General features: G+C 38.7%; 3 protein-coding genes across 4 annotated transcripts in view; 2 read left to right on the forward strand and 1 right to left on the reverse strand.

Annotated features, from left to right (window-relative positions):
• LOC123871326 (nucleoredoxin-like) overlaps positions 1 to 9946 on the reverse strand; it is a 62211-nt gene extending 52265 nt beyond the window's left edge. For both annotated transcript variants that reach the window (XM_045915073.1, XM_045915074.1), the window contains exon 1: positions 9155 to 9946. In XM_045915073.1, the coding sequence (XP_045771029.1) occupies positions 9155 to 9550 (396 nt within the window). In that variant the 5' untranslated portion in view covers positions 9551 to 9946. The remainder of the gene's footprint in view (positions 1 to 9154) is intronic.
• Positions 9947 to 12689: 2743 nt separating this feature from the next.
• Positions 12690 to 19350, forward strand: LOC123871332 (crossover junction endonuclease EME1). Its single transcript, XM_045915079.1, has 10 exons — positions 12690 to 12936; positions 13549 to 13650; positions 14081 to 14211; positions 14936 to 15109; positions 15848 to 16020; positions 16249 to 16322; positions 17049 to 17154; positions 17885 to 17967; positions 18709 to 18821; positions 19111 to 19350. Exons 1-10 carry the CDS (start codon positions 12822 to 12824, stop codon positions 19264 to 19266), a joined length of 1227 nt encoding a protein of 408 aa, XP_045771035.1. The 5' UTR covers positions 12690 to 12821; the 3' UTR covers positions 19267 to 19350.
• A 382-nt stretch (positions 19351 to 19732) lies between these two features.
• On the forward strand, positions 19733 to 23656 carry LOC123871334 (required for meiotic nuclear division protein 1 homolog). The gene is made up of 7 exons (XM_045915081.1): positions 19733 to 20212; positions 20602 to 20757; positions 21282 to 21359; positions 21439 to 21516; positions 21852 to 21978; positions 22302 to 22457; positions 22707 to 23656. Exons 1-7 carry the CDS (start codon positions 19842 to 19844, stop codon positions 22893 to 22895), a joined length of 1155 nt encoding a protein of 384 aa, XP_045771037.1. The 5' UTR covers positions 19733 to 19841; the 3' UTR covers positions 22896 to 23656.
• Positions 23657 to 24690: the final 1034 nt, after the last annotated feature.

Below are 24690 nucleotides of genomic sequence, written 5' to 3' on the forward strand. Positions count from 1 at the left end.
GCCCCGTACAAACCGGGCGTATTAAGTAATCCACCTGTGCGGCACGGCTTACTCGATGCAGGCACCCGCAGTCAGCGCGGCGACTCCACGGGGCGACTCGGCCGGCGTTTGGGAAGTAGGTATGAAAATATGATGCGACCGACCGCCACTTGGTGAATTATTTCTCACCACTCGACTCTGAAAATAGTCGGCGAATCTATGTTTTACTCATAGACCTAAGATTTTTCGCTTCGCTCATTTACTATTGAAATATTACTTAATGCACTGTAATTAAGATGGTACAGTTTTAATTAGATGCTGTTTGTACTTTGTATTAAAGAAATCTTTGAAATTAAACTGATGGAATGAATGTTTGTAACTCGTTTGAAATGATGAAAATGTCGACCTTTGTCGACAAATCGAAGCAAAATTGATAAAGAAGGATTAACGATGTATAGGATTAAAGATGTATAGGATTAAAGATGTATAGGATTAAAGATGTATATAGGAATGAGCATTACTTCCCTCGGATCACGTCGGGGTCACCATAAACTTGTTTGGTAATGGACGTTTCTTTGTCTTCCCTTGATGATCTTGATTTTGATGTAGATTGACGGTTCACAACAAACTTGAATTTCTTCACTACTTTGGGTTTTGTATTTAAAACACTGAGGTAGATAACATTATTAGTTTAATGATCCAAGGATTGATTTTACAAGAAAATAATAAAAAATGATGACGCGACGTATCGCTGTGTTTGATCTAGTGTTCAGTTCAATATGGCTGCTCCCTTCGTGTACGTTCGGGCGCTGTCGTATCTCTTCGTTGGTTTGCGCGCCAACAATCTCCATTTCACAATTTCCCTAACTTATTAGAACTATCAAAGCTGTTAAAACAGCTCATTCCCAAGCTTTTTATCATTTAAACTAACCTTTACATTGTGAATAGGATTTTGCAATAAGTATAAGTTTTATAAAAACATTGAACTTATACTTAACTTGGATAATATGGGGATAATCTTGGGAGCCGATTTCGCCATTTAGGTTAAGCTTCGCTTCAAAAAACTTATCTAAAGTCCGTACTCCATACATTAACTGTATAACGCTTTCGAAAAGTTTTATCAGTAATGGATTCCAGGCGACAGATGTTCACAAAAGCTCTTAATAGGAAACTTTGTTAGTACAAGTGTGAAATGCATAGCGTTACATTAAAGACATGAAATGTAACTTAAAAGTTAAAACACACAAAATGTAGTGTACTCGCAAGCGACAAAGCGACACTTCCGTGTATTAAAATTTTCCTACTTCAAAAGTAAAGTAATATTTTGTAAAAGCAAACGTAAATATAGTAGACGTTAGACACATTGGGTAAGCAGATGTTCTCCGTAACATAACCACTGACCACTTCACCACAGAATAATATTAGGATGAGTACTGTCCACTTGCTACTTAAAGGAAAAATTAAAATGTGTTTATGAACAATTAATCAGTATTTTCAATTTTTAAAGAAAAACAACGACACCAAGTGTGGTATATGAAAAGGCTTTACCTGTACTGTTGTACATTTTAAAATAGAAATTTATTTATTTTTATGCATAACTCTATAATTTGTTTTTGATTTATCGTGCAAAATGTCGAAAAAAATACCCGAGTACTAGAACCCTCGGTGCGCGAGTCTAACTCGCACTTGGGCGGTTTTTTAATCGCTTAAAAAGCACTACAATATACATTACGTAGATATTTTGATGATGAAACATTACTCTATGTAGCCACGTAAATGGAACTGCAAATTCAAACATTTACCGGGGCGAGGTAAGCGCCAGGCGGTATGGTAGTGTAACAAATTGATCCACTTGCACTAAATAATTCCAGTATTTGTGCACCGAGCTAGCACGGTCTGTTTAATGCAACTATTTACTGCACTGCACGGCACATAAGGGTGCGTCCACACGTAATAAGAGATCATGAGGCGTGAAAAGTAGAGTATTCAATGAAGGGGTAGTGCTGTCTTCGTCTTGGGCGCCCTTAAACCCCGCGCTTTACTCTGGATCTAAATGCAACACTCTTGTTACGCTTAGGATTTATCCAAGCGTCCGTAACGTAACACTCGATAAGGGTGCGTCCACATGTAATAGTAGATTGTGAGGTGTGAAAAGTAGAGTATTCAATGCTGGGCTAATGCTGTTTTCGTTTTGGGTCACCCTAAACCCCGCGCTTCACGCATAAATCTAGATTCTATATGTTCCTAAGCGTAACACTCTTGTTCGCTTAGAATTTATCCAAGCGTAAGACATTGCAGTGCCCTCATCACACTTCACACTAACATTAAGGCGACAGTTTGTGTGTTTGTATGTGTGTGTGTACTGTGTATGTTTGTTACTCTGTCACGCAAAACTACTGGATGGATTTGGCTGAAATTGATGGAAATAGATTATAACTAAACTGGAATAACACATAGGCTACTTTTTATCCCGGAAAATCAAAGAGTTCCCACGGGATTATAAAAAACCTATATCCACGCGAAAGAAGTCGCGGGCATCAGCTAGTGTTGAATAATTTTCTATCACATGTTACGCATTCGCCTCTTCTGGGCATGGTCTTAGCTGGCGTGCCAAAGTCCGGTGCGTTTGTATATTACGTACAGATGTGAACTTACCCTAACAGGAAAACAAAGTCGTTTCAGTTGCTATTTATGCACCTAATTGAATAACTTGCGAGTGATATACAGCCACCCTACACCTACTGCTAAACTTGTTATTATTACAGGTAAAAGTAAGAATTAATTTAATAATTAAGTATAATCTAAATATTTATAACGAAAAGTTGACTGACTGGCTGACTGATACATCAACGAACAGCTCAAAAAACTACTGGACGGATCGGGCTGTGGATCAACGGGAAGTACCCAACAGGTTTTCTTGACGGACCCGACAGATGGACAGGCGGACCGACAGATAACAAAGTGATCCTTTATGTGTTCCGTTTTTCTTTTTGAGGTACAGAACCCTAAAAAAACCGGTCGAATTGAGAACCACCTCCTTTTTGGAAGTCGGTTAAAAAGGAGCTTATAGGTCCACTTCGTTGTCTGTCTGTCTGTCGTGTCTGTCAAGAAACCAATAGAGTTACCATAGGGTAAATAATTAGTATTTTTAACTTTAAAGTAAGGTTACCTACAATACCAAGTGGGCTATAATATGAAAGGGATTCACCTCTACATTCTAAAATAGACTTTTAATTTTATGCATAATAGTTCTTAAAAAATAATTTTATAAAAAATACGACTGTAATACGGAACCCTCGGTGCGCGACTCAGACTCACACTTGGCCAGTTTTTTAAAATTACGTATTTGTTATAGCGGCAATAGAAATACACACTGAGCTGTGAAAATTTCAACTCTCTACCTATTACGGTTAATGAGATATAGCCCGCTGACAGACAGACGGGCAGACGACGGCGGAGGTTTATAGAGGTGGTAGTAGGGTCCCGTTGGCATCATTCGGGTACGGAACCATAGTTAAAGCTAAGGAAAATTTCCCAGATGAAATGCGCCATTCCGTAGTAAGTAACGAGCATTTGAAATTGCTCCAGTTCCAGTTGAAGCGCCATCATTCTCATTCATCTAGATTCTAGTGCATTAAGCGAATGACCTGACTCAGTATTGAACACGGATTAATGGAAAATATGGATGGAATCGCGAAAAATGTGGCAGTGAAAGTGAAGCCAAAGCCTTGACTGAAAGCTTTAAATTAAACCATGAATTAAAATATCTCATCAGCTGTTTCGATACTGTAATATGAGTATGATATACTCAATACTCATACATATTATTATGTAGCTAGCTGATCCCCGCAACTTCATACGTGTTTTTGAAAATCCCTTGAGAACTCTTTGAGTTTCCGAGATTGTTTATCTCGGAAAATCTTATGTTCTGGAAAATCTGTGTGGTGTTGTGTGCTGTTGGTTGCTTTTTCTGTTTCTTTAGACTACTAAACCACTACCACCACACCACTAGGTACCACTAGGTAGGACGTGCGGTGCATAAAACATATTGTATACTGCATGTTATACGGTATGCCATACAGACTGAACCTTTGAGCCTCGATAGCGCAACGGTTGAAGAGCGGACTGAATTTCAAAAGGTCGGCGGTTCAAACCCCATCCGTTGCACTATTGTCGTATCTACTCCTGGCACAAGCTTTACGCTTAATTGGAGGGGAAAGGGGAATATTAGTCATGATTAGCATGGCTAATATTCTTTATTCTAAAACTTTACTTCAAAACTGATTTTGGCGGATTATAGCAAAATAGGCTTGTAGTTACAAGCAGTAGGCCCTATACATCATGGAATTCCGCAAAGTAACGCCTGCTTCTATTCAACAAATAGATGCTTTTTTGGAAATTGTACAGTTTCATTTGTTGGCAGCGTCTATTTCTGTCCTCTAGTCTGCGGCACTAACAAAGAGTGGGAAAAACGAAGACTAGACAGCATGCAGATGTAGAGTACTCGGGAATGATGAGTGACGCCGGAGACAATGTGCCCGCCACAATGGAGGGTAGGCACGGTATCCATTGCGACCTGAGTTATTTTGATTGACGACTGTTTGTGCTATGGCGGATGAGGATGAGACACATGATTGATTTATTAACGAAGATCCAATTGGCTAGGAGACCTTGTATTTTAGGGTTCCGTACCTCAAAAGGAAAAACGGAACCCTTATAGGATTACTTTATTTAATACCATTAAAAGTATGCTCCTGGCAAAAGCATATTACACAATCGAAGATTATGTAAATGATAAAAAAGCATGGATTTGACTCGCTCCAGCAAGGCGCGGGTCTGCAATTGCTTGTATAGTATAGAATATTATGTAAATTGAACAATTGAAAAGAGCAACCGCCGAGTTTCTTGCTGGTTCTTCTCGGTAGGAACAGCATTCCGAACCAGTGGTAAATTATTTGACGATTCAAAAGCACTTGTAAAAGTTTACTTGAATAAAAATCTATTCTATTCTATTCTATTCTATTCTACCTTATAGGATAACTATAAGTGGGGTATCGTATGAAAGGGCTTTACCTGTACATTCTAAAACAGATTTTTATTTATTTTTACGCATAATTATAGTATTTGATTTATCGTGCAAAATATCGAAAAAAATCCCCGAGTACGGAACCCTCGGTGCGTGAGTCTGACTCGCACTTGGCCGGTTTTTTATTAAAGTTTCGTACCTCAAAAGGAAAAAAGGAGCCGAACAACAAATTTTCCTATAATAAAATAGGAAAATTTGTTGTTCGGCTGTCTGCCAGTCAAGACACTCTTTCTCAGAAACGCATTAGAGGTCTTCATCATTATCATCATCTTCAAGCCCTACCCCAGTCTACTACTGAGCACAGATGTTTTCATAGAATGAGAAGAGCTTAGGCCATAGTCCGCTACGCCGCGCTGGTCCATTACGAATTGGCAGACTTCAAGAGTGGGGAAAACGTAGGCCAGACAGCATGCAGATGTAGAGCATTCGGGAATGATGGATGAGACATACCTATACCTATGATTGATTTATTGACGAAGATCGATCCAATATAATGTTTTCAGGGTTGATGTATGTATGTGAGTTTATTTCATCATCATGATCAACCCACCACTAGTATTATTGCGCACGGGTGTTCTCTTTAAATGAGGAGGGTTTAGGTATAGGGGAAAACTTTTTGAACATTTATAATACTAGCCGATGCCCGCGGCTTCGCTCGCGTGGAGTTAGGTTTTTTGAAATCCCGTGGGAACTCTTTGATTTTCCGGGGAAAAAAGTAGCCTATGTGCTAATCCAGGATATTATTTATCTCCATTCCAAATTTCAGTCAAATCCGTTCAGTAGTTTTTGCGTGAAGGAGTAACAAACATACACACACACACATACAAACTTTCGCCTTTATTAGTGTGATAAATTTAATTTTTATTTAATAGTAGGTAGTTTTTAAAAATCGATATTGTTTAGAAAAATTGTCTATTTAACCAAAATAAAGATTATTTTATGTGGTTATTATGGAAATAAATTAATAAGATATGTATAAGAGACATTTGTGCACCCAGATCTTTGCTGTTGTGCTGCAATATCAAAGCTATAATTATGATAAGTATAATTAAATTAATTAATTCACAGGCATCAACGTTATTATCTAAGCCAAACATACAGCCTTTATGAGGCGCACGCCAAACATAACCCGGAAATGTGGCAACCAGCGGGGATTATGACAATTTTATGGCTGCGCTCTAAAGTAGCTGTAAACCACCCCCGGCTAGATAGGGTAGCCAAATAAAAATTAAATTATGAAAATCTAATATGAAGGGGGACTTCAACCAGTTTCCAGTAAATAGGTATAGAATTTCTCAAAAACCTTTCAACTCAATAAAAAAAAAAAGATCCCGACGAATTGAGAACCTCCTCCTTTTTTGGAAGTCGGTTAATAATGATAAAAAAGCGTGGATTCGACCTGCAGCTCCAGCTCCAGGAATGCGTGGGACTTCAATTATTACTTTTATACATGGCCAAATATTGTATACTAGAGGATGCCCGCGGCTTCACCCGCGTGGCTTTCGGTTTTTTTAATCCTGTAGGAACTCTTCGATTTTTCGGGATAAAAATAACGTATGTCCTTCCCCGGGATGTATCCCAAGTCTGTAGCAAATTTCATTAAAATCGGTTCAGCGGTTAGGCTGTGAAAACGTAGCAAACAGACAGACAGACACACTTTTACATTTATAATATTACAGTATGGATATAATATGGATTAAATCTTTGAAAAGGGCAACCGCCGAGTTTCTTGTTGGTTCTTCTCGGTAGAAAAGGTATTCCGAACCAGTGGTAGATGCTCTTGACGATTCCGGGTGTATCGGGAAAATTCCTGTCGCCTGGCAACCCTACCGCGGGTGAAAAGTAATTGAGGGCGATACCCTCCCTCTCAGCCGTTATTACAGAGGGTGTAGTGAAAGAAAACGGGTTAGTGTAAAGGAAACTAAGTGCAGGTGGATTTTGATGTTTATTCTCGAGCGTTCGCTTGATCTGTGCAATCGCAATATCTTCAGTTTTTTCTTCTTTTTTTGCTGTTATTTGGTCCTGTTCTTCGAATTATGAATCACTAGCGAGCACTAGCACTGCTTAGAGCACCACCAGGCAACCGTTGGCACTTGGCGGTGGTGGTGATCAGCTAGTTTTGTTATATATTCAAAATAATAAGACAGGATTTTCGATGAAAGTTTTCAGTCGGCTTGATTCCTTCCGACATCGACATCGTGAACAATTATCGTCATAATGCAACAAATTAACACAAATTAAACTGTAGCATGAACCTTCCTCTTGGATTACTCTATTTATCGGCAGTCCAGCGGGTTGGAAGTGGTCTCCACTCAACTCCAGAACACGTCTGTCCCAGCGACCATCAGTTCTGCAGCAGATGTGGCCTGCCCACTGCCACTTCAGCTGGCTAATTCGCTGAGCTATGTCGGTCATTCAGGTTCTCCTACGGATTTCCTCGTTACGGATTTTGTCTCTCAAAGACATACCCAACATAGCCCGCCCCATAGCACGCTGAGCGACTTTGAACAAGTGGCCAACAACGCCAACTGTCAGTGTCCATCTTTCAACGCCATACATCATCAAAGATAATAATGTACTTAGTTAAGAAAAAGATCACACCTAAATCATACCTACTTATGAAAATATACTAAGTATATATATTTGGCTTTAACCTTTTTTTTCAATTCTAAAGTTCTGCGAATGCAGGATTATATTCCATTTAAATTTCCTTATCGTTCTGCTATAATTGAATTGAAATGAATAATTTTAATTTTATTTTATTACGCATAGGTACAAAATTTTACTGCAATACAAAAATTAAAAAGCGTTTTCAATGGCGCCTATCAGTTACGGTCACAAAATATGGAAATCGCGTTGAAATTTTAATAAACATACAAAACACGCATTTCGCAGCTGGCGTCGTCCGCTTTATGATTTCAATACCATTATCCGGCGATGGATGCTGCAAATTTAATGTGATTAATTTTATGCTAGCATAATCAACATAAAAAATTGTGATAAGGGTCTTCGCACATTAAAAATGTACAAAGTTTGGACCACGCGCGGTCCACGCTTCGTACACTTCTTTTAATTAAATACTTATTGCAAATTCCACCGTAAGGGAAATGTACAAAGTTTGAACCACGCCCGATCTACGCTTCGTACACTTCTTTTAATTAAATACTTATTGCAAATTCCACCGAAAGGGCGTTGGTGACGAAAACAACGGACGTACGAAAACAAACCGAATACGCTCGAGCACAAACGCCCTTCGTAACACGATATAAAGCTCAAAAGACGCTTTGTAAGTCGAGTCACACATTATGTTTCGGCGCGGCGCGGCGTCGAGCCTGTGTAATGTGCGACGACTTTAAACCGGAAACACATCGCACCTAGTTCATACTCGGGGAAGTACCTACTTCTCTCTATTTGTACGGATTATGTTTGAATTATATTCAAACAAAAGCTATTTCGGAATTTTAAGATTTGGACTTTAGGTCTCAAAAATCTTGGATCTTTATCATTATCGACTCAAAACAGGTTAAAACTTACAATAAAAGGAAAGGAAAAGAAACTACCTTTTTACTAATCGTACTCACGTACGCGCGCTTTCAGTGTGAATGTAACGTTCCTTGCATTTTCCATCACGCATTGTTTGAGGTGTCGTGAGTTCGCATCGTTTTAAATCATTTACTAGATCTGAAAACATTTTTAAGCTTATCTGAACTTTTCTGCCGCAACTCGCAAGAAAATCTGCTGAGCTGGACAGTTTTATGCTGTTCTAATTGCTTCTGTAACCAGCCTAAATAATATTATTTCATCAGGGGTGTGGGTTTAATAAATCTGCTATACCCCTTCCGAGTAGACCACATTAGACCATTTTCCGCCGCCCATGAACATTTGCAGCACCAGAAGAACTGCCGATGCGTTGCCGTATTTTCAGGAATTAGTTGGTCCGCCCCTTGAATAGCCTCATGTTACGAATATAATCTGGTGGGAATACCGCCGAACCGCCCACCTATGGTTCCGGTCAAATGGAAGGAGTTGGTATACTTTAGTTTTTCTTAAAATATAAGTAGATGCTTCTACATAATTGTTTTTGCCTACCTTCGTGTCGACATCATGAAAAGGCACAGCGAACCACGGCTTCCCGGTCAGGCTGCGCCGGAAGCCTGCTTCTCTCTCCACCGGGCCCTCGGGGGTGCCAACATGAGCCCACAACACTACCTCCACGACCTTCAACCGCGGGTGCACTCGCTTGTACACCTCCTCCAGACGAACCCCGAAGTCATCACTCGTATCGCTTATGTTTGCAAACGAGAAATAAATGCCACACACAGCACCCTCTCCATCCTCAACACAGTCGGCCAAAGCGTCCAAAGTCGGTACATTCTCAAATTTACCATTCTGGGTCCCGGGCGAGTCGCATTTCACGAGCACACGTCCGAAAAGTTTTTCGCGCCAATCCATTTTACTTGTTATTCTTTTTTTTTTGAAATCCATAAACGGCTTACATTTTTTTTCCGTTCGGTAACGGGTGAAGTTCGGTTTGAGTTTGTTTGCTTTTTGACGGCGCGCGACTGGTTTCGGTTTAAGTGTTTATTTTGTTCAGTTTAACACTAAAACGTGTCTAAAATACGCAATCAGATATATCACATCAGCGTTTAAATATAAATTTCGATTGAGGATGTTATAATAGCGATGAGTCATCGGCTTTATTGTCCGTTATGGGCTTATGGGCGCAATTTATTATGAACGCGATACGGCAAATAGGAATTATTTTTGAATTCGAAAAGCTCGCGAGTGCGGCGCGGAGCAACGGCCGGACGCCCTCGTAAACAAAGGCAGACTGGAGGTGGAGGGAAAATGAGGGAACCCTCTCTCATAGAATAAAATAATGGAACGCAGATGAACCAATTATGACACAATAATAATTATATTATTATTTTACGTTCACAAGTTACTAATAACGACTAAAACCTAAAATGATCCCGAGCACGCATCTCTAACTTTTCGGAGTTACTTATGTGCTTAGTTAATTAAATATCACTTGCTTTAACAGAAAAAGAAAACATCACCAACAACGTGAGTAAACCTGCATGCCTGAGAGTTCTCCATAATGTTTTCAAAGGTGTGTGAAGTCTGCCGATCCGCAATGGGCTAGCGTAGCGGAATATGGCCTAATCTCTAAACCCATTCTTTCTTTCTTTCTGAGAGGAGCTCCGAATTCAGTAGTAGGCCTATCTATTTCTCTAAGAATAGAATAGCATAGATTTTTATAAAAATAGACTTTTAGAAGTGCTTTTGAATCGTCAAATAATTTACCACTGGTTCGGAATGCCGTTTCTACCGAAAAGAACCAGCAAGAAACTCGGCTAATTATTATTAAGTATAGGCATAAACTATAGCATACATATCGCTTCTGTGTTTCCTATTCAATATTCAATCATTGAAAATATAGTCTCTTTTTCTATGACAAGAGAGTTTTTTATTTTTTTATTTTATTCAGATACAAGTTAGCCTTTGACTGTAATCTCAACCTAGTGATAACTAATGAAGGAACTTGAAACGGGTATGGCAGTTTTATTAAAAACAACTCCTTATCGGTTTCTAGTGGCATCTTGGCATAGGCATAAACTTACAGCATACACATCGCTTCTGTGCGGTTTATTCTATGGCCCGTCCTCTCATATCTCACGTAGGTTGCGATTGCTCGGCTTGAATTAATTCAGGTTCGAGACAATCCCTCGCGGAGGGCGAGGCAAGGGCAACCGTTAGGTTTCTTTTTGATGCCTAAAGCCTAAACACCGCGCCGACCCCATGTTGAATAGGGAAAGGCCTAACATTGAAATAACGACTTTTTTAGGGTCCCCCAGACCAAACTTACGTCTTCTAATTATCATCATCAACCCATTACCGGCTCACTACTAAACATAATCTCCTCTCTAAATGAGAATGGTTTGATCCATCACGCTGGCCAAGTGCGGATTTACAGACTTCACACACTTTTGAGAACATTATGGAGAACTCTCAGGCATGCGGGTTTCCTATCGATATTTCCTTCACCGTTCTTCAGAACTCGGAAAAGTTAGAAGGGATCGAATCGTCGACCTCCCAAATAGAAGGCAGACGGCAAAACCACTAGGCTATTACTGCTTTCTTCTAAAATGCCTAGGAGTTACCGCAGACCGCTCCAGCGCCGCGTAGGTACCTATGGTACGCGACAGGTCAAGATGGCAATCGGGGTGGGGACGCCCCGCACACCCGCACAGCTCCCGCGCAAACCCGGTGCGCGGGTGACCCCATACCCCGATTGCCATCTCGACCTTCGCGTACTATACTTATACCACGGTATAAAGAAAGACACAGTAGTCCGACGCGTTTGATTTCGTGGCAAATGACGACCACGACGACCCTTCAATATGTATATAGGGCCCAATAAGTAACTACGAACCCAAGTTCGGATCGCTCCTTCGTCCCGCACTTAACGATACTGACCCTATATATTAATTTTATAATTACTGTCCGAAACTTCTGGCTCCACAGAAGACCAGCGTGCCTGCATTCCCGACACAGGCGCAGAAAATGCTGAGTGGATTCCGTTTTGGTACCACACACCACGCATCTTATTTCGAGCAATTATTATTATAATTATTTTATCTTTACTTTCTGTGGCATCAAATAAACACTTCTTTCTTTCTTTCATTTACTTACCGGATGATTGTTCAATGCTCTGTCGAGACGGTTTCGTCGAACCTCTGTATGTGATATCATATTCTTACTGTGTGCTTATACTATTTTGGGAAGTTTTTAGGGTCAGTAATATAATAAATGTATCGTGAAAGGGCACGAACCGGGTGATTTATGAGACGGATTTATGTGAAATCAATAGGCGCGCGCTAGAATCACATAGGTAGGTAGGAGCTACTCCCGTAGGTACTAGTAGCTGTTGCCGTTGTAAAACTTGACGGGTTTCAGTATGGTTTTAATTATTGGACCTTAGAATATTACTTACTAGTGATGCTCGCGACTTCAACTGCATGGGTTTAGGTTTTTAGATGTACCATGGGAAAATTCCGGGATAAAAAGTAGCCTATGCTACTCTCCAGGTCCTCAACTATAACCATGCAAAAAACACGTCGATCTGACATAGGTCTGTTGCGACGTGGTTGAAAGACAAACCAACAAACAAACACACTTTCGCATATTTATATAACTAGCTGATGCCCTCGACTTCGCCCGCGTAGATTTAGGTTTTTAAAAATCCCGAGGGAGATTTTTTATTTTCCGGGATAAAAATAGTGATTGAAGGACAAATCAACAAACCACTTTCGCATTAATTTATAATACGGGTCGGGACTTGTTCGAGCTCAACTTCACCGTGGGACCTGTTTTCATCGTATGTCTTTGTACAATTATTAAGAAAGTATTCTGCAGAATGATATTATTTTTTTATTTTTGGCGGGCAAACGGCAAAAAACTTTTATCTTTGCACGAAACAACTGTAAAAATAATAATTGTCTATGTCTACTGCTTGTAAGTTGCCACCACTGTATTTATGTCACTGTCACTAGTTTAAGTTTGACACATAAGTCAAAAAAGTTTGAATTTTGATCATATTCATTTGATTTTGAAATGTTTTCGTTTTGATTTGTTTGTTGAACTTGAATTAAAAGTGAATTGAAATTCTTGATTTATTCGCTGTTTCAGTTTTATTTTCCTATCTTTAAATGAATAAAATGGTAAATTAATTAGAAATAGAAAAATAATTAATATGAGCGTGAATACAATAGAGCTAAGCTCTAATGATTCAGAAGATAGTCTTAGATGTGATAATTACTTTGATTTACTGAAAACTGAAGCAAATATCGTGGGAGAAGATTTACAAGGTACTGATACTGAAATGCTACAACTTTAATTACTAACAAAATAATTATCTAATGGCTCAAAAGCATTATATCTAAATTGAGCTCGAAAGTTGGGTTTTAAAAAAATAACAATATTCGAAGCTCTGATAGCTTAGTGGTCAAGCAGCGGTTTGAAAATCAATAGGACAACAGCTCAAACACCTTCCTGCACTATTGTCATGCTACTCTAAGCCACCTCTAAGCACTAGCTTAAGCTTATGCCTAGTAGTAAGGTGAAAAAGCAGAGATAGCTAAGAGATTAAGACTTCAGCCTTCTATAGGTGGGTCCGGGGTTTGATTTGGGCATGCACCTCTAGCTTTTCTGAGTATGATGTGTTCTTTAAATAATTATTTACCTAAAGCATCAGGAAACCTGCATGTCACTTTTCATAATGTTCTCAAAGGTGTGTGAAGTCTTCCAATCTCCACTTTACCAGGGTAGTGTACTATGGCCTAAACTCTTCTTATTCTGAGAGGAGACCCATGCTTAGAGGGTTGTGGTGAATTGCAAATTGTGATGAATGATGATGAAGAATAGGGCATGAAAAGTAGGTACCTATTATTTTTTAGAATATGTATATTTTAAACTTTCAGGACATGTAGACTCAGAAGACAGTGTTTCTCCATCTGCTAGTGGAACTAGTAAAAGTTCTCAATCTCAAGATGGAAAGAAGACTACCAGAAGGAAAAGAGCCAGTAAGTATCTATACTTATATCAATCTATAATATATGAATTTATGTAGCTTTAAATCAAGTCTGGTAGAAAGTTTCAAAGGTCCAAGTTTCTTGATAGAATTTCCAATGAGAAAGATATTACTCTGTCTAAATGGTTTATAGGTAAGTATAGACTTTTCAGGGTTCCATATTTTTTTGTGATGTAACTAAAAATTCAGTTTTCAGATTTTTTGTGCTATAAGACATTGCTACCTGCCAAATTTCATGATTTAGGTCTATGGGAAGTACACAACATGCTTTGATTCCCCTAGTCTTGACAGACATGATAGACAGACACAAGGAAGTGATCATGTCCCTTATATGATCACTGCCTTGTGTCTATCTGTCATTCCTTTTTCCTTTTAAGTTATGGAACTAAAAATAGGAAATGTTTTACTTATTTCATTTGCAGGTAGCACAGAAAGTGAAGTAAAGAAGAGAACCACTGCAGCAGAGAGGCAAGCACAGAAAAAGAAGTTGGCAGAAGAAAGAAAGACAGCAAAAGATGCAAATAAGATATACAAGCCTGGAGAGTGCATGAAGGTTGCTATCTTTCTAGAACTTGTGGTTTAAGTAGTCTGTTTATCTGATTGTTTGTATGTTTATTCATGTGATCCCTAGAATCTCTTAAACTATTTGTTCGTCTTTCAAATGAGGTAATGATATTGATTCTAATGGCAACTAAATTTTAGAGTATTTACTTCTTTTTTTTATTAATGTAATAAGAAAAAGACAGACAAACTTCTTTTAATTTTAACTGTCTTTAACTTCTTTTAACTGTCAAACCTCGAGACTATCGGTGCCAGTCATGGTGCCTTTGTTTGTGTTTTATATTTTAGATGCATTTGTCATAAACTGCCATTTCATGGCAAAACTTTCATGTCTTCTATGACTGAAAAACAAGAATATGCAAAGAAAATAATGACATTCAATAATTAAATGTATGTGTGTTTATTGCTTACTGCACGCTTGACACTTGCACACTTTAAAAAAATGCATGCTAGTCTACCAATAATTGGGTGTACCTACATGCAATTTTTTCTCTGTGCATTGTATTTTCTATTTTATATGTGTGTTATCTGTTGGCAACCAATAAAATAAAATAGCTTTTTTATATGTATGTGTGCACAGCAAACTTTCCAGGCAAAGAATTTAGAAGCAAATGAAAACATGTTCCCAATTATTTGCATATGAGCCAACGCATCGTATAATAGTGGGCTGGTGATGGATTGATGATGATGATGATGATGATTATGCTATTTTCCAGCACATGACAATAGAAATGCATCCAGTGCTGCTAGAGTGTTGGTACTGCGCGGACATCGCGCGAGAGGCGGGCGCCAGTGGGGTGAAGGTGCGGCCTTCCTCCGCCATCTGTGACCCTGCTCTCGTACTGTGGACCAGATCTGTGCCTCCTACGCTCACCAAAAATCGGGGAATGGTAAGTTTTTGCTATATTAAATTTATTATATTCCAATACTATTTTTCTAAGCTAATACTACCTACTACTACTTAATACTATTAATATTACTATCTTTATAAGCGTATACTGGTTTCCCTACTTTAGGGACTAGGATTCTATTAAAGTACCAGTTTTTTAATAAAAATATATACATATTTTATAATTTAAAGAGTTAATTTTTTTTTTCTAATTTATAGACTAGCGCTTGGCCGCTATCAGACCTACTTACTGGTGATGCAGTGTAAGATAAAGCACTCTTATCTAGAAAAATGCCTATTTACTCATGACTTGAAGATATCTGTTTGGGGAGAAGAAAATTGAAACTGAGTGAAAAAAACTGGAGAGTGACATAGGCAACCTTTATCCTAAGAAAGAAAAGAGTTCCCAAGGGGTTTCAAAAAACCTAATTCCATGCGGACGAAGTCGGCTACCTAATCAAATTGATTTCAATAAATGGTAAAGAAAACACGCATCTTTAGAAGGTAGAAATCATCATCATCATTATCAAGTCATCACGGCTCACTACTGAGTACGGGTCTCTTTTCAGATTTAACCACAGACTTCACACATCATGAACTGAGAACATTATAGTACTCTCAAGTATGCAGGTTTCCTCACGATGTTATCCTTCACTGTTAAAAAAGTGATTTTAGCTGCTTAAAACGTACTTAGCTCTTAAAAAGTTAGATGTTTATGTATGCAATCACTTTTTTCTAGGTAGAATTAACACCATCTAAAGTGCAGTGTGAACGCGGTCTGTACGTGCGTCGTTTGGAAGACGCGGCGGAACTGATCGCCGAACACTCACTCTCACAAACTATACAGCTAGCGAGCCAGCTTGCGGCGTGCGACCTCACACTCGTGTTGTACGGAGTTAAAGATTACTTCAAGTAAGTACAACATAATTTCAGTCAGTTAGTTTTCTACTTCCGGGATAAAAATTAACCTAGTCACTCTTTAACTCAGGTCTTTAGCTGTACCCATGGTAAAAATCACGTCGATCCGTTGCTCCGTTGCGATGTGGAAAAACTAACAACAGCAGACGAACACACTTTTGCACTTATAATATGGATAGTAATTAGTAGCAGTTCATACTAAGAAAACATATTTTTTTGCAGGACATCAGGTCGAAAAACAGCAAACAGCTGCAACAAACTAATTACAGAGATTGATTTGGAAAAAGCTATCACAGGTAAAATGATCGCAAAACAAGAAGTCTATAATCTTTTAGGCACCAGTCTCTGTTTTTATCTTGTGCTTGGGTCTACTAACTTTGGTGTAAAATGTTCATATTTCCATTGTCTTTAATAAATAAATAAAATACATAAATATGAAGTTGCAATATGGTCAAGTTTTTGTATAATGTGCAAAAGTTGGACTAGTTGTTTTGGACGCACACGGTACAATCTATCAGCCGATAGACGCCCACTGCTGGACATAGGTCCCTTGTAGGGACATCCGTATGCCACAGACCACGGACGCTCAAAGACTGGTCATAAATACATAGTTAATAACTCAATACTCAATGGCTGACATCTTAACAACAAGCTATCACTGCTTTGCATTTATTATACTAGTTATTTATAATATTAGTTATTTATGATATTTGTTATTTACAATGTATCATATTTATTATATTAGGTATTTATAATATTAGTTATTCCTAATGTTACTTATTTATAACTAGAGGTTGCCCGCGACTTTGTCCGCGTAGATTTAGGTTTTTAAGATCCCGTGGGAACTGTTTGATTTTCCGGGATAAAAAGTAGCCTATGTCCGTCCCCGGGATATAAGCTAACCCTGTACCAAATTTTGTACAAATCGATTAAACTGTTGGGCCGTGAAAAGGTACTAGACAGACAGACAGACACACTTTCGCATTTATAATAGTATGGATATTAATAATAATTTATTATAGATCTCGTGGTGAGCGCGGACTGCGACACGGTCGTAGTGAACACGCCCAATGAACTAGCGCTCACTGTACTGCACTTCACTAAAGCCGTCGCGGAACTACCACATAAGTAAGTACACTGGATGATATAACGGACTTCAAACCATTGTCATGATCAACCCATCGCCGCCCTACTACTGAGCACAGGTCTACTCTCACAGTGAGAGAAGTTTAACATTGAACATGGTCCCGATTTTTCTTCAATAAAATGAAATGATCCTTACATGAAACTGAGTCTATCTGCATTAAAAAAAAATTATCAACTTTGTTTTTTTTTTTCTAGACAATTCACCCTTGCGGCTTAAGCAAAAAATTGCCTTTCTCAAAATTATTGTATCTGTAAAATACTGAATGGTTTCTAAGACAATTTCCCTGTATTTGTTATGGTTTTGGATTTCCCCAATTTGTACCAGTTAAAAAACAGTGCATAATATACCTAGGTATCAACTACACATGCTTATGTACGAAGTAATACGCTTAAATCCATTCATACTATTTAATATTATAAATGCGAAAGTTCGTCTGTTTGTCTGTCTGCTAAGTTTTCACGGCCCAACTGCTGAACCGATTTTAATGAAATTTGATACAGACATGGGATACATCCCGGGGAAGGACATAGGGTATTTTTTATCCCAGAAAATCAAAGACTTCCTACGGGATTTTAAAAAAGCGCAATCCACGCGGGCGAAGCCGCGGGCATCCTCTAGTGTACACTAATGTCAGCCATATTTTTGATATGTATGACGATCTCTCCGAGATTTCTGTATATCAGTTCAAATCATTGATTTTTTTTTTTACAGGAAAGCAAAGCGGGATGTGGACGAGCAGGCTGACTTCTATATGCGCGGTGACAACAAGAAATGTGTGGCCGTTGATAAACACGGTAACAGATAGGACTATCACTACCCACTACCACTACTCATATTATAAATGCGAAAGTGTGTTTACGCCCACTTGATCAGAAATTGGTTCATTATTTAATAAAAACAAGACGTCAATCGGCTCTTTTCTGTTCGCACGCTAGCAATTTCCAACAGGACAATAGAAATTGCTGGAAAGTTTCATATTGCTGGCGAGGTTTTTTTAAATAACCCACTAATTTAACTTAAGTGAATTTAGGTACACGATTTTATTGTTTTAAATTGTCAATGTGAAGGGTCAGAGTGAGGGAACACTCGGTTTGGTCCTGAATCGACGATATGTCAAATATGAGGCTATGGGTGACGTGAGATCAAAGAAAAATAGGAGATTCATTGGCTACCTAGCGTCAAATGTAGGAGCATTTGACGCCTGCCAATGACGTCGAAGCCTCAACGCTTTGTTAGAAGTTCCCTGACTGACATGAACTGTGATAGTAATGAAACAAACTTCTTCATTCTGTACAAACTGCAATGTAATTTTTTCTTGAATTCGTTTATTTATTGTTTCCTCATAAATGATGGAAAGGTACCATACGAGTCTTAGCCGAAATAGTAATTAACGGCCTCGATTAGTTAAAAAGGACTTGGCTAGCGCCTCGTCCTTTTAAAATCACTTGGGAAATGGCTTCGCCTTGTCCTTCAAGTATTCCTTGGTCGTAAATTGCTTTATTTCCGGCCTGGACAGTATTGTACTAATATTTCAGGTAACGGACTAAGCCGCGTGTGGCAGCAAATGATAGCGGTTCTGCCGATGGCCAGTTTGGAGTCCTCGCGAGCTCTGTGCGCTCAGTACCCCTCCCCTCTTACTATGTACGAGGTATGTATGGTACTACTACTTTTAGTGCAGAAAACTCAACCTAACTAAAACCGAATGTACAATGAAATGTAGACCTTATTGCTTGACATCAAGATTTTAAACACAAGAACAACATAAGCGATAACTAATAAGCTGGCGAACCAAACAGTGTAATTATTGTAAGAAATAAAACACAAGAGGCACAAAAAACTGAATGAAAGCTGTTGAAACCTTACTGTAATTTGACTGACTGACTGACTGATTGATCTATCAACGTACCTACAGCTCAAACTACTGTATTTTTAATCAGGCTCTACTAACTCCCGGCGGCGTGGGGGCCGTGGCCGACGTGGGCGTGGCCCGCGCCGCCGTGCCTGGCGCCAGGGCGCGGCGCATCGGACCCGAGTTCGCGAGGAAGCTGGAGCTGCTGTTCACGGCCACTGATGGCAACACTCTGATAGACTAATTTTTATATGCTAGAACCCAGAACTGTGACAAGGTGTGAAAAATGTGATAATTAAACTCAGTGAAAATAAATAATTATTTCGTTTTTCCATTTTTTATTTATTTCCATTTTGAACATGAGTAAATGATTTATACGAAGCTAAGGCCCATTTTAACAACTGTAAACATTCTGATATGGTTATATTATTGAACAATATTATTCTCCAAAATTTCGTAGATTTTAATAGGTTTCATGGAAGTTTATGGAGTGTAGAGGCTCCATCGTAGTGATTACATACTCTTTGGGCTCCATATTATCCAAGTTATAATATAACAATCATCAATAATTTGCATTTTTTTTTTCAATTTACTAACGGTAGTAGAAGAATAGATAACAGAAAATTAACCAAAAAAACTGGAACTCAGAGCCGTAAAGTAAAAATCTTTTGACACATGTCTGATGTCGAAGTTGTGTCAATTGTCAAAGTCAAAACTAAAATAACCTCAAAGTCAAATGTTGTTTACGAAATTACGAAAATCTAAAAATTCAATTAAAAATATCATTTTTCTCGCTATAAATTATACAATACTGGAAGTATGACTGTGTATTTATCAAGATTTGTAATACCGACGCTCCGAACCGTTGCAAACTGTAGATTTTTGTCTACTTGCCTCTCGGATGTAAAACCGGCAAGAAATCTGTTTTTCCCCAACAAAAATGATTTATTTCGTGTTGGACAGCATTTTTTTAGAAACTATTGCATTGAAACTATCCAACCTACGACCATGGCTCTCGATAGTGCGAGTTTACCCTTGAAAAAGAAGACCACATACAAAAAGGCAGTATTGGAAGAATTGACTATGGAAAAAGGACATTATTTAACTTTAGCGTACGCTACAGCAAATTGCTATGACATGAAAGCTTTGCGAGAGGGTCTAGTGCAGCAGAAGCTTTACGAACCGGGAACGTAAGGTTTTAACCATTGTTTTAATTTTTCCATGAAATGATGCAACATGTAGAAATTACGTATTTTTTTTAACTTTTTTAAAAAGCACAAAAACTATGTAGTCGATCTTATAAATCAACTACGTAGCTTATTCAGATTTTGAACTTTACTGTAATCTTATATTTTGATGAAAAAATGGGATAAAAACGCTTAAAGGCAAAGTAAGACTAACTACTAAGGCCACATATAAACTACAATCATGACAATATTTGGCTCAAAATTAGTTTGCACTTTGGACAGACATGGCATACTTTTATTCTAGAAAATCAGAGTTCTCATAACTACAGTTCTTAAAAAAATTGAATACATGTGGACAAATCACAGGTATAAAGTTGCTATACAAATTGCAGGTTAAAAACTCAAGAAGTTGGCGATGTACTGCTGGCAAGTGCAGTGTATGCTATAGGGGATGAGCCGAGAGAGATTATATTCTTCAGAGAAGGGGCCGTGGTGTTCTGGAACTGCACTGAGCTGGAGGCTAATAATGTGCTGGACTTTATTCGGCCGTAAGTTTCTTAGTTTATTTGAATTAGAAGCAGGTGTTACTTTGACGAAGTCACAAGTAATAGAAATAATCTGAACTTATAAGAACTGACTTTATTCCATAGTTATACAATGTGTGATAAACTTCAATTTTAGTTCTAAACTACTAACTTCTTAAAAATATATTAATAAATCTGCTTCGAATCAATAACCTCTACTTTTCTTGCCACCATTTTGCCATCTCCCCCAATTGTCTTTTTTTTTTTAAATTCAACTCTAGGCAAAGGCAATGTCGCTAAAACAACAAACCTAAAGCTTGATTTGCTATTATCTACTGAAACATACAAATCTGTGTGGTACAATGTGCTGCATACAATATGTAGGTATATACCATTGCTCTCCCTAAATTCTCTAAAGAAGCAGGAAGTGCTCTTCCTGCACAACAATACACACTCAGTAACTTATAATATAGTTTTTTAGTTATTTAAGAGAAATTCCTGGAATATTTGAGAGATGCATTAATTAACGATTTTCAATTTTTTGGCAGGTTTGAAATGGAAAGCTATCCTAGAGATGTGGTGACAAAAGAGAGAGAAATCATGACTTATCAATATCAACCTAATGCGTGAGTAATTTGTATAAACAGGTTCACTTTTACTTTTGTATTACTTCAGAAAGTTGATAGAATTTACTTTATCTTTCAGAAAAAGGTGTTCTCTTCAAGAGTCTTGTTTTGTCCTGGTGCCAAATTCAGATAATTCACTGGAGAGATATTCTTTCAGGTATAGTATATTTGATTATAAAGATGATTTGTATTTTTTTTACTATGAGTTTGACGAAACATTTACTTACATTAAAATTTGACTGGGCTAATTTTTACATTACCGGCATTCCGCGCACTATAAACTAGTGAAAATCGTCATCCCAAACTCACCCTAAGTGTGTAAAGATTTTATGTCAAAAATGTTGTATATGGCATTTAATTTATTGAAGAGGAATTTGTTTGAGTTTTCATACATGGCATACAAATCTTAAAATGTATTAACTAGCTTGGCTATGGAGCTCTACCGTATGAATGTTTTGAGATGCACTGGAGCAGTTTTATTGGTTTGCGCAGTCATGCCATGGCGCAGTCGGCGCGGCTGGGCGCGTGGGAGGCGCGGCTGGAAGCGCTCGCGTCGTCGGTGAGGGCACACACGGACCTCATGGAGAAAGCGGGCGCCGTCCACGTGGAGAAGAAAGAGGTATAAGTGCGCAAAATAACTAGTCCAATCTAAAGTTGTAACAGAGCGGTTTGCACAGGTTCCAGTCCGATCCATCAGCCTGTATGCGTCCAACGCTTTGCATAGGCCTTCTCAAGGGCGCACCACCAAACACCACCTTACCCATCCACCTGCTTCTTGCCACCTTCCAATTTTATGCACCAATATATCTAAATATATAAACCGAAAAGCTGATTGAATGTCTAACTGACTGACTAATCTATAAATGCATAGTTGAAACTATTGGACGGATCAGGCTTAAAACACAAGCTTGTTATGTATCACACGGATCATTTCGTTTCCAGGTGGTGCGCAAATTGGGACAGCTGCTATCTCTCCGGCATCGCATCAACGTGGAGTCGGATCTCCTGGACACGCCCGACTGCTACTGGGAGGACGAGAGGCTGGAGATGCTGTACTCCAGCACCGTGGCTTACTTCACCATCCCTCGGCGGACCAGGGTACGTTGGAACTAGCTTAGACTGGTGGGAGGATTCGGCCGTGGCTACTTCCCACCCTACCGGCAAAGCCGTGCCGCCAAGCGATGGATTAACCATGATGATGATGATGAGTATCGTGGATCTAAAAAAGCTGTTATTTCATCATCGTTTTAAGTTGTCACTACTGTTTGTAGTCCCTATGGTACTGATTCTGCTGTGGATGTTGTGTGGTGGTGGTTTATGTGATTGACATTTTTTTTTAATCTGCAGGTGCTGAACGAGCGTCTCTCTCACTGCGTGGAGCTATTAGAGTTGCTGTCATCATGGGCGGCGGACAGACACCACGTGCGGCTGGAGTGGATGGTGATAGCACTCATATTGGCGGAGGTCATGTTCGAGCTGCTGCACTGCTTCGAGCGTTACGTGTGGACAGACAAGAAGGTAGAGCTCAGGCATTAGAGGAGCTTCTGGAATACGCTAACTTACACATTGAATACTAGATGGCGCTGTACGGAATTCAATCACGCCATAAGACTTTCGCGCTTTATGTTAAGACCATTTTTATACAACCATGATGAACATTGACAGTGACAGGCGAAATCTAGTGATGTACAGACCCCAACAAGCTTATCATTCGGTCAGTTATCAAAAAATAAAATATAAGGTTTTTGTTCTCTTTATAATTAGTTGTATGAATTCTGCTTACATGTTACATCTATCAAAAATGTCGTTAAATAAAATTGGTCTATATTAAATCTTACTAATCATTGCAACTTCTAAAATACTAACTAGATGGCGTTGAACGAAATTCAGTCGCGCTAAGGAATCTCGCGCATTATGGATCTTGCTTTTTTTTAAATCCCGTGGAAACTCTTTGATTTTACAGTACAAAAAGTAGCATATGTCACTCATAAGCAAAAAATTAGATCAATCCGTTGCCCCGTTGCGGTATGATTGACGGACACATTTTCGCATTTATAATATGAGTAGTGATTAAACCGCTGCAAGAATATCACTATTTACTTTTATTACTTTACATGTTTGCCATAATACTTTTGTAAATACATAATATTATATCTTTAAGCAAACATTTAGATGGTGATTTAGACAATGCAATAAAAGCTAAGAAATATTATTTTGTAAGAAGTAGGTAGGTATATTTATTGATTTAGTTATGGTTAAGTTATAGAAAATCAATATAATTTTTTTATAAAATTGTATTACGTTGTTTCATTTTATGACCCCTTATGAATGAAGCCCATAGTCAGTGACCAGGTACGTGCTAACTAGTCACTAACTATGGGCCTCATAAGAAAGCTCAGAGTCACTCAGCGGGCTATGAGAGAGCTAGCGGGCTTGGAGTTTCTCTAATCAAATCAGAAATGAGGAGATCCGTAGGAGAACCAGAGTAACCAACATTACTTAACGGGTTGCGATTTGCGAAGCTGAAGTGGCAATGGGCAGGGCACAGTTCGAAAAACCGATAGACGTTGGGGTCCCAAGGTGTTAGAATGGCGACCTCGCACTGAAAAGCGCAGCGTTGGTAGACCTCCCACAAGGGGGTCAGACGACATCAAACGAGCCGCTGGATAGCGACAGCGCAAGACCCTGGCGTGTAGAAATTCCTACAAGATACCTATGTCCAGCAGTGGACATCTTTCGGTTAATGATGATGATGATAATGTACAATTATACGAAAAGAATGATTATTATTATTAGTTAAAAATCTTTTGAACAAAATAGCCAAATACATCTGGTATGTAGGTATGGTGTGCTAAAAATCTCAGTATAGAATAGAATAGATTATTATTCAAGTGGACTTTTACAAGTGCTTTTGAATCGTCAAAATGATTTACCACTGGTTCGGAATGCCGTTCCTACAGAGTAGAACCAGCAAGAAACTCGGCGGTTGCTCTTTTCAACTGTTCAATTTACAATAATATGCCATACCTACTAGGTATACAAGCAATTGCAGCCCCGCGAATTGCTGGAGCGAGTCAAATCCATGCTTTTTCATCATTTACATAATCTTCGATTGTAGAGTCAGTCGGAGCGATCTGTCTTTTCGCCGAATTTCACCCAAATCGGTTTAGCCTTCAGCCAGCCATTTTTTCAGGCGACAGCAACTAGGTATAATTCGGCAAATTATGAAAGCAAGCTGTGAATATTTTTTAATAACCATCGTTAATAAGCACATTTATTAAGGCGGCCACAATGGAAGGAAATTAAAAATTAAACATCTGTGACATCTTAC

Source organism: Maniola jurtina, chromosome 13, assembly GCF_905333055.1.
Source record: "Maniola jurtina chromosome 13, ilManJurt1.1, whole genome shotgun sequence".
Lineage (NCBI taxonomy): Eukaryota > Metazoa > Arthropoda > Insecta > Lepidoptera > Nymphalidae > Maniola > Maniola jurtina.

Coding starts and splice junctions, on each gene's coding strand:
- LOC123871332 (XM_045915079.1), top strand. CDS start 12,822: ATGAGCGTGAATACAATAGAGCTAAGCTCTAATGATTCAGAAGATAGT. Junction 15,110..15,847: donor TCACCAAAAATCGGGGAATG/GTAAGTTTTTGC, acceptor ACTTTTTTCTAG/GTAGAATTAACACCATCTAA. Junction 16,323..17,048: donor TTTGGAAAAAGCTATCACAG/GTAAAATGATCG, acceptor AATTTATTATAG/ATCTCGTGGTGAGCGCGGAC.
- LOC123871334 (XM_045915081.1), top strand. CDS start 19,842: ATGACTGTGTATTTATCAAGATTTGTAATACCGACGCTCCGAACCGTT. Junction 21,517..21,851: donor CTGGAGAGATATTCTTTCAG/GTATAGTATATT, acceptor TGGTTTGCGCAG/TCATGCCATGGCGCAGTCGG. Junction 21,979..22,301: donor TCCACGTGGAGAAGAAAGAG/GTATAAGTGCGC, acceptor TTTCGTTTCCAG/GTGGTGCGCAAATTGGGACA.